The 12705-nt window shown below is 48.0% G+C and overlaps 1 protein-coding gene across 12 annotated transcripts in view; it reads right to left on the bottom strand.

The window, feature by feature from the left end:
- Positions 1-12705, bottom strand: part of LOC103469500 (uncharacterized) — a 38493-nt gene that overhangs the window by 17897 nt on the left and 7891 nt on the right. For 11 of the 12 annotated variants that reach the window (XM_081610361.1, XM_081610357.1, XM_081610362.1 and 8 more), the window contains 2 exons: positions 11158-11296; positions 7537-7675 (listed from right to left, as the gene is read on the bottom strand). In XM_081610361.1, coding sequence (XP_081466487.1) covers positions 7537-7675; positions 11158-11296 — 278 coding nt within the window. The remainder of the gene's footprint in view (positions 1-7536; positions 7676-11157; positions 11297-12705) is intronic. The other variant, XM_081610360.1, reaches the window with a different exon arrangement.

Raw genomic sequence — 12705 nt, 5'->3', positions numbered from 1 at the left:
TTAAAGCGGACTGGAGTCGGGTTAAAGCGGACTGGAGTCGGGTTAAAGCGGACTGGAGTCGGGTTAAAGCGGACTGGAGTCGGGTTAAAGCGGACTGGAGTCGGGTTAAAGCGGACTGGAGTCGGGTTAAAGCGGACTGGAGTCGGGTTAAAGCGGACTGGAGTCGGGTTAAAGCGGACTGGAGTCGGGTTAAAGCGGACTGGAGTAGGGATAAAGCGGACTGGAGTAGGGTTAAAGCGGACTGGAGTCGGGTTAAAGCGGACTGGAGTCGGGTTAAAGCGGACTGGAGTCAGTTAAAGCGGACTGGAGTCGGGTTAAAGCGGACTGGAGTCAGTTAAAGCGGACTGGAGTAGGGATAAAGCGGACTGGAGTCGGGTTAAAGCGGACTGGAGTAGGGATAAGCGGACTGGAGAAGGGTTAAAGCGGCCTGGAGTAGGGATAAAGCGGACTGGAGTAGGGATAAAGCGGACTGGAGTCGGGTTAAAGCGGACTGGAGTAGGGATAAAGCGGACTGGAGTCGGGTTAAAGCGGACTGGAGTAGGGATAAAGCGGACTGGAGTCGGGTTAAAGCGGACTGGAGTAGGGATAAAGCGGACTGGAGTCGGGTTAAAGCGGACTGGAGTAGGGATAAAGCGGACTGGAGTAGGGATAAAGCGGACTGGAGTAGGGATAAAGCGGACTGGAGTCGGGTTAAAGCGGACTGGAGTAGGGATAAAGCGGACTGGAGTAGGGATAAAGCGGACTGGAGTCGGGTTAAAGCGGACTGGAGTAGGGATAAAGCGGATTGGAGTCGGGTTAAAGCGGACTGGAGTAGGGATAAAGCGGACTGGAGTCGGGTTAAAGCGGACTGGAGTAGGGTTAAAGCGGACTGGAGTCGGGTTAAAGCGGACTGGAGTAGGGATAAAGCGGACTGGAGTCGGGTTAAAGCGGACTGGAGTAGGGATAAAGCGGACTGGAGTAGGGATAAAGCGGACTGGAGTAGGGATAAAGCGGACTGGAGTCGGGTTAAAGCGGACTGGAGTAGGGATAAAGCGGACTGGAGTAGGGATAAAGCGGACTGGAGTAGGGATAAAGCGGACTGGAGTCGGGTTAAAGCGGACTGGAGTAGGGATAAAGCGGACTGGAGTAGGGATAAAGCGGACTGGAGTCGGGTTAAAGCGGACTGGAGTCGGGTTAAAGCGGACTGGAGTAGGGGTAAAGCGGACTGGAGTCGGGTTAAAGCGGACTGGAGTAGGGATAAAGCGGACTGGAGTCGGGTTAAAGCGGACTGGAGTAGGGATAAAGCGGACTGGAGTAGGGATAAAGCGGACTGGAGTAGGGATAAAGCGGACTGGAGTCGGGTTAAAGCGGACTGGAGTCGGGTTAAAGCGGACTGGAGTCAGTTAAAGCGGACTGGAGTCGGGTTAAAGCGGACTGGAGTCAGTTAAAGCGGACTGGAGTAGGGATAAAGCGGACTGGAGTCGGGTTAAAGCGGACTGGAGTAGGGATGAAGCGGACTGGAGTAGGGTTAAAGCGGACTGGAGTAGGGATAAAGCGGACTGGAGTAGGGATAAAGCGGACTGGAGTCGGGTTAAAGCGGACTGGAGTAGGGATAAAGCGGACTGGAGTCGGGTTAAAGCGGACTGGAGTAGGGATAAAGCGGACTGGAGTCGGGTTTAAAGCGGACTGGAGTAGGGATAAAGCGGACTGGAGTCGGGTTAAAGCGGACTGGAGTAGGGATAAAGCGGACTGGAGTAGGGATAAAGCGGACTGGAGTAGGGATAAAGCGGACTGGAGTCGGGTTAAAGCGGACTGGAGTAGGGATAAAGCGGACTGGAGTAGGGATAAAGCGGACTGGAGTCGGGTTAAAGCGGACTGGAGTAGGGATAAAGCGGATTGGAGTCGGGTTAAAGCGGACTGGAGTAGGGATAAAGCGGACTGGAGTCGGGTTAAAGCGGACTGGAGTAGGGTTAAAGCGGACTGGAGTCGGGTTAAAGCGGACTGGAGTAGGGATAAAGCGGACTGGAGTCGGGTTAAAGCGGACTGGAGTAGGGATAAAGCGGACTGGAGTCGGGTTAAAGCGGACTGGAGTAGGGATAAAGCGGACTGGAGTAGGGATAAAGCGGACTGGAGTAGGGATAAAGCGGACTGGAGTCGGGTTAAAGCGGACTGGAGTAGGGATAAAGCGGACTGGAGTAGGGATAAAGCGGACTGGAGTAGGGATAAAGCGGACTGGAGTCGGGTTAAAGCGGACTGGAGTAGGGATAAAGCGGACTGGAGTAGGGATAAAGCGGACTGGAGTCGGGTTAAAGCGGACTGGAGTAGGGATAAAGCGGACTGGAGTCGGGTTAAAGCGGACTGGAGTAGGGATAAAGCGGACTGGAGTAGGGATAAAGCGGATTGGAGTCGGGTTAAAGCGGACTGGAGTAGGGTTAAAGCGGACTGGAGTCGGGTTAAAGCGGAGTGGAGTAGGGTTAAAGCGGACTGGAGTCGGGTTAAAGCGGACTGGAGTAGGGATAAAGCGGACTGGAGTCGGGTTAAAGCGGACTGGAGTAGGGATAAAGCGGACTGGAGTAGGGATAAAGCGGACTGGAGTAGGGATAAAGCGGACTGGAGTCGGGTTAAAGCGGACTGGAGTAGGGATAAAGCGGACTGGAGTAGGGATAAAGCGGACTGGAGTAGGGATAAAGCGGACTGGAGTCGGGTTAAAGCGGACTGGAGTCAGTTAAAGCGGACTGGAGTCGGATTAAAGCGGACTGGAGTCGGGTTCTGGCTGGAATGGACCCTAAAACTCCCCGAAAAACAGAATTTATGAATTACTGGTTTAAAGTTTGTCTAATCAAGTGAAAAATAAATGTAAAAAATGCTTCACTTACATTGATTTTATGGTAAATTACGTTGCAGCCATCAGTTTGAGCCATTTCTTAATATCTAGTCTTCTAAATGTTTTCTGTGTATAATTATCCTTCTGGTATAAAATGTAAATCTATTTAGCATCTCTTGAACAAAGTGTGGAGACATTTAATGGGCCTCCCTGTTTTCCCAGCTGATGCTGGCCATCATCTCTGGGCTGTCTGTGTTCAGTACCGACTCCTGTCTGTAAGCAGCGGCCCGAGCCCAGCGGCTCTGATTCAGAACCAGATGTGTCTGTAGACACAGCAGCTCTCTCTGAGGGGCGACTCCGCTGCTGGAAGGACGCAAATGAAACCCGTTCCTGCTCAGAGCGGCGCGGCGCTGACTGGTTCCTGGTTCCTGGTTCCTGGTCCCGCCTGCTGACGCATCGCGCGCCTCGACGCGCCGTTCAACGCAAACTCACGTCACCTGCGGCTGCTGCCCGGTCGGACCGGAGCAGAACTGCTCCCTCCGCTAACAGATGCAGCTCATCCGTAACATCTGGACCCGCTGGAATCACGACACGCCAAAAACAAGAACCAGTCAGGAACTGGGACAGAGTCCAGAAAACGAACCCGATTTCCGACCAACCCGCCTCACTGATTACTTTTAGAAGTAGCCAAGTTGGATTATAGTTACATTCAGCAGCCATGTTTAAAGTTAACTTCTTTAAGTCCGTTTTCTCATTATTATTATTATTATGAAGACTCTATTCAGATGTTATAAGTCTATTTACCACAAGAGTTCAATTCAGGAATACTTTACTGATCCCAAAGGGAAATTAAATGTTGCTGTAATTCATATTAATTAAAAATTATCCAGTTATAGTAGATGATGATGGCTGTAGGCAGGAAGGATCTCCTGTAGAGGTCTGTATTACAGCAAAGTTAGGAAGCCTCTGACTGAAGACGCTCTGTTTTCAGGATGGTGGTCCCTAATATTCCTCACTTCATGAACAATCATTTCCAGTACAGCAGGGGGCCCAGCAGGGTCCTGGAGGCATCCTGCATGTTTTATTCTCTCCCTGGTGGCAGCATCAACCTTCTCAGCAGGTCAATGTTCCTCCAAGTCCTGTAACAGCCTCATTTGATCCAGGTGCGTTAAACCAGGGAGAGACTAAAACATGCAGGACCCACTTTGGGCACCTCTGCTGTACTAGTTTATAATAAATATTGATCTATATTAGTTCACATAAGAAATGAAAATACAGGCAGAAAGTTAATATTTTTAATGTTTGTGTCATTTTGTTTAATAAATTGTGATCTCTGCATCAGCTGGTGGCCAATCTGGGATCAACTGATCGTGCCTGGATTCGCCACTAGGGGGCTTTCACCTCAGACAGGTTCAGAAATCACTCTGGTGTTTCAGCAGCAGCACAGAGGGAACAACCAACCTGGATATCTTCATCTTCAGCAGCACAAACTCTAAATAAAGATGAATTTCCAGATAGAAAACCTGAATTTCTCTCATCCCACCACTTTTTCCTGTGTAAAACCAGGAAAGCAACATAAGCAATATAATAAACTTTAATCTGGTTAGTGGATTGGTAACGATAGCGCATTAGATTACTCATGACTGAGTCACAGACAGTGTGAAAAACTTTTTTTATCAAGTTAAAACAACAAAACGTTTCCAGTCTTGACAGGAAGTTTTATCACCTGTTTTAATGATGTCGGGCCTTCAGCCAATCAGAGCAGGAATGAACAAGCCTGACGCTGCAACTCGTCTCGTTTGTTTCTCTTTCTCTCGTCCGGATGCTAAATAAACTAACCAGCTGCAGCGTCCGTCCTGTCAGGCATCTCCAGGTCATAAAGGCAAAGTAAAGGCTTCCCACCCGGCAGACCGGTCCGGCAACAATTACAGGAACACGAGCCGCGTTTGAGCAACCAGCAGAAACCAGCAGCGACCAGCAGAAACCAGCAGCAACCAGCAGCAACCAGCAGCAACCAGCAGAAACCAGCAGCAACCAGCAGAAACCAGCAGCAACCAGCAGAAACCAGCAGAAACCAGCAGCAGCCAGCAGCAACCAGCAGAAACCAGCAGCAACCAGCAGAAACCAGCAGCAACCAGCAGCAACCAGCAGAAACCAGCAGCAACCAGCAGAAACCAGCAGAAACCAGCAGCAACCAGCAGAAACCAGCAGCAACCAGCAGCAACCAGCAGCAACCAGCAGCAACCAGCAGCAACCAGCAGCAACCAGCAGCAACCAGCAGCAACCAGCAGAAACCAGCAGCAACCAGCAGAAACCAGCAGCAACCAGCAGAAACCAGCAGCAACCAGCAGCAACCAGCAGCAACCAGCAGCAACCAGCAGCAACCAGCGGAAACCAGCGGAAACCAGCGGAAACCAGCAGAAACCAGCAGCAACCAGCAGCAACCAGCAGAAACCAGCGGCAACCAGCGGAAACCAGCGGAAACCAGCGGAAACCAGCGGAAACCAGCGGAAACCAGCAGAAACCAGCAGCAACCAGCAGCAACCAGCAGCAACCAGCAGCAACCAGCAGAAACCAGCGGAAACCAGCAGAAACCAGCAGAAACCAGCAGCAACCAGCAGAAACCAGCAGCAACCAGCAGCAACCAGCAGCAACCAGCAGCAACCAGCAGAAACCAGCAGCAACCAGCAGAAACCAGCAGCAACCAGCAGAAACCAGCAGCAACCAGCAGAAACCAGCAGCAACCAGCAGAAACCAGCAGCAACCAGCAGCAACCAGCAGCAACCAGCAGCAACCAGCAGCAACCAGCAGCAACCAGCGGAAACCAGCGGAAACCAGCGGAAACCAGCAGAAACCAGCAGCAACCAGCAGCAACCAGCAGCAACCAGCGGCAACCAGCGGAAACCAGCGGAAACCAGCAGAAACCAGCGGAAACCAGCAGCAACCAGCAGCAACCAGCAGAAACCAGCAGCAACCAGCAGAAACCAGCAGAAACCAGCAGCAACCAGCAGAAACCAGCAGCAACCAGCAGAAAAAAGCAGCAACCAGCAGAAACCAGCAGAAACCAGCAGCAACCAGCAGAAACCAGCGGAAACCAGCAGAAACCAGCAGAAACCAGCAGCAACCAGCAGCAACCAGCAGCAACCAGCAGAAACCAGCAGCAACCAGCAGCAACCAGCAGCAACCAGCGGCAACCAGCGGAAACCAGCGGCAACCAGCGGAAACCAGCAGAAAAAAGCAGCAACCAGCAGCAACCAGCAGCAACCAGCAGAAACCAGCAGCAACCAGCAGAAACCAGCAGCAACCAGCAGAAACCAGCAGCAACCAGCAGAAACCAGCAGCAACCAGCAGCAACCAGCAGAAACCAGCAGCAACCAGCAGAAACCAGCAGAAACCAGCAGCAACCAGCAGAAACCAGCAGCAACCAGCAGCAACCAGCAGCAACCAGCAGCAACCAGCAGCAACCAGCAGCAACCAGCAGAAACCAGCAGCAACCAGCAGAAACCAGCAGCAACCAGCAGAAACCAGCAGCAACCAGCAGCAACCAGCAGCAACCAGCAGCAACCAGCAGCAACCAGCAGCAACCAGCAGCAACCAGCGGAAACCAGCGGAAACCAGCGGAAACCAGCAGAAACCAGCAGCAACCAGCAGCAACCAGCAGAAACCAGCGGCAACCAGCGGAAACCAGCGGAAACCAGCGGAAACCAGCGGAAACCAGCGGAAACCAGCAGAAACCAGCAGCAACCAGCAGCAACCAGCAGCAACCAGCAGCAACCAGCAGAAACCAGCGGAAACCAGCAGAAACCAGCAGAAACCAGCAGCAACCAGCAGAAACCAGCAGCAACCAGCAGCAACCAGCAGCAACCAGCAGCAACCAGCAGAAACCAGCAGCAACCAGCAGAAACCAGCAGCAACCAGCAGAAACCAGCAGCAACCAGCAGAAACCAGCAGCAACCAGCAGAAACCAGCAGCAACCAGCAGCAACCAGCAGCAACCAGCAGCAACCAGCAGCAACCAGCAGCAACCAGCGGAAACCAGCGGAAACCAGCGGAAACCAGCAGAAACCAGCAGCAACCAGCAGCAACCAGCAGCAACCAGCGGCAACCAGCGGAAACCAGCGGAAACCAGCAGAAACCAGCGGAAACCAGCAGCAGCCAGCAGCAACCAGCAGAAACAAGCAGCAACCAGCAGAAACCAGCAGAAACCAGCAGCAACCAGCAGAAACCAGCAGCAACCAGCAGAAAAAAGCAGCAACCAGCAGAAACCAGCAGAAACCAGCAGCAACCAGCAGAAACCAGCGGAAACCAGCAGAAACCAGCAGAAACCAGCAGCAACCAGCAGCAACCAGCAGCAACCAGCAGAAACCAGCAGCAACCAGCAGCAACCAGCAGCAACCAGCGGCAACCAGCGGAAACCAGCGGAAACCAGCGGAAACCAGCAGAAAAAAGCAGCAACCAGCAGCAACCAGCAGCAACCAGCAGAAACCAGCAACTCGCCCCTATGGCAGCAGAGAGGAGGAGCGGCTAACGCTAGCAGCAAGGAGCACAGCTAGGCACAGAACCGGGAAACGCTGGAAAACTCTGGGAAACTCCAGGAAACTCTGGGAAAACTCTGGGAAAACTCTATATATAAAATGTAAGAGTTTCCATCCATCAGTTAAATGTTTGTAAACCAGCATCAGATTATCAACCAGCAGCTCATCTGATGAGGTCCAGGATGGGTTCAGAGTTTACCTCTCGCCTGGCGGCCCGGTCGGTCCCGGCGGCCCGGTCGGTCCTGGCAGCCCGGTCGGTCCCGGCGGCCCGGTCGGTCCCGGCGCCAGCCCCGCAGTCGGCTCCTCTGCCCCTCTGCGCTCCGCTGCGGCGCTCCAGGCTGGAATCAATCAATCAAATGTTATTTGTATAGCACATTTCAGCAGCAAGGCATTTCAAAGTGCTTTACATCATTAAAATAAAAACAGCATGTGACAGTGAATAAACAGAAAGACAAAGAGAATTTTTAAAAAAGGTTAAAAAAGATAAAAACATTAAAACCCCTTGTAGGACTTCAGTTAAACGTCTCACACCTCAGAGTTTTAGTTAAAACGCCATTTAACAAGGATTCTCACACCCGTAGATATAGATTTGTTTAACTGGACGTTTTCCGGGGGGATTTTCATAAACAGTGTGAAAGAGAAATAAAAAGAAGTTAATAACTAGATGAAAAGATAAAAACATGGAAGCCATCAAATCCCACATTCTAACCCTAATTTAGCCATAAGCAACTCTACCAGGTGGGTTTTAAGTTGAGATCTCAAGGCTCTCAGTGTTTCAGCTGTTTTACAGTTTTCTGGAAGTTTGTTCCAGATCTGTGGTGCATAGGAGCTGAAAGCTGCTTCTCCTCGTTTGGTTCTGGTTCTGGATGCAGACTGGAAGGAGTCAAAGCGATTCATTATTGTTAGGAAGTTATTTGTTTAAAAACTGTTTTTTCAATGAGGGCTGCACAGTGGTGCAGTGGGTAGAGCTGCTGCCTTGCAGCAAGAAGGTTCTGGGTTCGATTCCCGGTCTTTCTGCATGGAGTCTCCATGTTCTCCCTGTGCATGGTGGGTTTTCTCCAGGTACTCCGGTTTCCTCCCACAGTCCAAAAACATGACTGTCAGGTTAACTGGTCTCTCCAGATTGCCCCTAGGTGTGTGTGTGTGTGTGCATGGTTGTGTGTCTCTGTGTTGCCCTGCGACAGACTGGTGACCTGTCCAGGGTGACCTGTCCAGGTGACCTGTCCAGGTGACCCCGCCTCTCGCCCGGCACGCTAGCTGGAGAGGCAGCAGCACCTCCTGACACCACTAAGGGACAAGGTGTTAGAAAATGGATGGATGGATGTTTTTTCCAATAATTTTGCTGATGAATCAGAGGTCAGAGGTCGGCCTGTAATTCTGCAGTAGTGATTTGTCCAGATTGTTCTTTTTTATCAGTGGTTTGATAACTGCTGTTTTCAAAGCCTGGGGGAAAACACCTGAAGAGAGCGATGAGTTACTATTTGGATCAGATCATTAATGACAGGCAGGACTTTCTTAAAGAAATGTGTGGGTCGGACATCCAGACAGCAGGAACTGGAGCTTAATCGACTTATAATGTCCTCTAGGGTTTTATAATTTAGTAGTTGAAATTGGGTCATTTGTCCTGTATTTGTTTTGTCTGGCTTTGGAGTGGATGAGCAGATTAATCCTCTGATCGTTTGAATTTTCTCTGAAAAGAAACTGGAAAACTTGTTGCATGCAGCATTAGATTGAAGTTCAGGTGGTAACGTCATAGGAGGGTTTGTGAGCCTGTCTACAGTAGCAAATAAAGCTTGAGCGTTGTTAATGTTTTTGTTTATGACATCTGCAAAGAAAGCCTCTCTTGCATGTTTTAGTGTTGTGTGATAGTTACGCAGTCTTTCTTTGTAGATGTCACAATAAACGTGCAGTTGACCTTTACGGCATCTCCGTTCGGCACTACAGCAGACTTGTCTTGCAGATTGAACTGTTTGTGCATTTCTCCATGGAGATTTCTTCCTACCAGTCACAACTTCCACTTTAATAGGGGCAACTCAAAAGACGTGAAACTACCCAAAGAGATTTTACTGCAGTTTATGGTATTCTTAAATATTGAAGCCACTCCTCCTCCTTTTTTGTGTTTTCTATTCTCACTTAAAGTTGTAGGTAGGAGTCGCTGATTCAATTAGTACGAACGGTTCATTGCTTCATGAACAGTAAAAAGTAGGTTAGGCTGCCGTCACATGGAGCCGCTGAGAAACGGTCGATGCTAACCGTGCTAGCTGTTCCCCCTCCTGACTCTCCACCAGGGGGCGTGTCTGAGACAGAAAGCAGACATCAACCAACCTGGAACCAATAAGAAAATTCACCTGCAGTACTGCTGGTCAACACAAAGAGGGCAGCACTGAGACAGTTTTAGGCCGTATGTTTCAAAATTAAACAAATTTACTCAAAAATGTCACAATTATCACAGAAACATAAAGATGGAGCCTTGAAGGTTGAATGTAGACAGTTTATGTGATAAATAAAGTTGATTTGGGGTTTAGTTTTAAGACAGTTATTACAGGAGCAATGATATCTGTCTAATGAACGGAGATGAAAGCAGCGTGACCTTTGACCTGCGGACAGAGGTCAGATTGTTTCTGGTGTTTAGGTGAAGATGTCCAAGCTCTGCTCCGCTCTGACGGTTGAGGTCATGAGAAACAGATTTAATTACATCAGCGCTCAGGAATCTCTGGCCTTATTTAGCGGCTGGAGGGGAATCTGAGTTTTACTGGGTTGGTTTCCCAAAAAGGCAACAAGAAGGAGAAGCTCACGCTGCTGGGGGGAACTGGGAGGACTGGGAGGACCGGGAAGGGATCTGTGGGCTAAGTATAGAAACGCAGCAGTTAGAGCCGTAATGGAGGGTCGACTCTTTGATCCGAGCTAAACGTTTGCACATTTTACTTCCTTCTCTCTGCAGAGGCTCTTTAAATGTCCAACAGGGATGAGACCAGCCTGGAAGATAGAACCAGTAACTAGAGGATAGAAACCAGTAACTAGAGGATAAAAACCAGTAACTAGGGGATAAAACCAGTAACTAGAGAATAAAAACCAGCAATTAGAGGATAAAAACCAGTAACTATAGGATAAAAACCAGTAACTAGAAAATAAAAACCAGTAACTAGGGGATAAAACCAGTAACTAGAGGATAAAAACCAGCAACTGGAGGATAAAAACCAGCAACTGGAGGATAAAAACACAGCAACTAGGGGATAAAACCAGTAACTAGAGGATAAAAACCAGCAACTGGAGGATAAAAACCAGCAACTGGAGGATAAAAACACAGCAACTAGGGGATAAAACCAGTAACTAGAGGATAAAAACCAGTAACTAGAGGATAAAAACCAGCAACTGGAGGATAAAAACCAGTAACTAGGGGATAAAACCAGTAACTAGAGAATAAAAACCAGCAATTAGAGGATAAAAACCAGTAACTATAGGATAAAAACCAGTAACTAGAAAATAAAAACCAGTAACTAGGGGATAAAACCAGTAACTAGAGAATAAAAACCAGCAATTAGAGGATAAAAACCAGTAACTATAGGATAAAAACCAGTAACTAGAAAATAAAAACCAGTAACTAGGGGATAAAACCAGTAACTAGAGAATAAAAACCAGCAATTAGAGGATAAAAACCAGTAACTATAGGATAAAAACGAGTAACTAGAAAATAAAAACCAGTAACTAGGGGATAAAAAACAATAACTGGAGGATAAAAACACAGCAACTAGAGGATAAAAACAATAACTGGAGGATAAAAACCAGTAACTGGGTTGTGGAAACTGGTCAGATGTCTAACCTTCTGCTCTGGTTCTGGTCGTAACGGCCGGCGGCTGATAACTCCGGGGAGCTGACCGAGCCAGCCAGGCGTCCAGGGCCGCCAGAGGTCACAGGGGTCACTGAGGTAGCGGGGCCCAGCTGGGTCGGCACGCTGTTGCCTGGAAACCAAATCCAGATTATCGTAAAATGAAACATTCGGTCTGAAACCTGAGATCCAGTTCCTCTAACTCTTACACTGCAAAAACACAAAATCTTCCCAAATAACTTTGGTTCAGTTTATAGAGAAAATATCTCAGTTCACTGTAAAAAAGAGGAAACTAACTTAACTTTCCATCAACATATTTTTTATGTCAATAATTCCTTAACATTGATGAACAGGTTCCAGTTGACCTTTCACCTGAAGAATAAAACGCTGGTCCCGCCCAGCGCTGGATTAGTGCAGAAAATAATCCCAATCAGTGCCAACACGAGCGTTGCCATGGCAACAGCGCCGCAACCGGCCGGTGTTGAAGTGCTGCTGATTGACCGCTGTTTAAAGGAGGATCAGAGGCCAACATGGCGGCTAACGGCAGTGACATCATCGCTGAGCGGAGGAGGAAGGAGACGGGTCCAGCTGGGAGTAAACAGAACCAGAACCTGATAAAACGTCTCAGACAGAAACGGGAAGGTCCACTGGTCCATCGTGTTGAACGAGGAATTAAAGGAATCAAAAGGTTTAATTTAATGTTCTTGGAGGATAAAATCAGTTAAAACCTCATAAGTCCAGGAAACACGGAGGAGTTCTGATCCGGAGTTCCGATCCGGAGTTCCGATCCGGAGTTCCGATCCGCCACATGGTCACGATTTATTGGTAAGAAATCTATTTATTATCTATTCATTTCTAAATGATCAGTTTGACTGTAAACAAGCATCTGCTGTGAATTTACACAATTTTAATAAACCAAATTCAAACTAAAAACATCCATTTAATATTTTAATATAAAAACTAATATTATTAAATATTAATCCTTTAATATTTATTATTAAATGATTATAATTATTTAATAAATATGATTACATTTTATTACCAAATAAACTGTAATAATACATTTTATTTTCAAATAAAATATAATACATTTGATTTAATATTAAAATTAATATTAATCATTATTATTATAATCAATATTACTAATCAATCATATTATTTGTCTCGACGGCCTGATAGTTTATTATTTTACTCTTTTATGCTTTTATAGGAAGTATAACTGCACCTCAGAGGTCATGTGAAGGTCAAGCTGCTGGTTCGGCTCATGTTGTTTTCAGAACCAGAACTTAACGGGTAAAAACGTTCAAACCGAAATGAGCTGCTGGGTTTCTGCAGGTTTTCCAGGAAACAGAAACAAGAAAAGAGATTTTCACCGGAACTGTTGTGACCAAAACAAACGCTTCAACAACCAGAAAGCTTTCGGATTTTCCATCTCCGCTGTTTACGGAAATAAAAGCCAAACGTTCCCGCTGGATTCCGGTTTTCCTGCAGACTCTGAGATCCTCTGAAAAGAAAACAGGTAAAAAGTTGCTTTTTGTCACT

This window comes from Poecilia reticulata, chromosome 8 (assembly GCF_904066995.2).
Source record: "Poecilia reticulata chromosome 8, P_reticulata-male-v2, whole genome shotgun sequence".
Taxonomy (NCBI): Eukaryota; Metazoa; Chordata; class Actinopteri; order Cyprinodontiformes; family Poeciliidae; genus Poecilia; species Poecilia reticulata.
The sequence above is the reverse complement of the archived record's forward strand: the minus strand, read 5'-3'. Positions and strand labels throughout refer to the sequence as shown.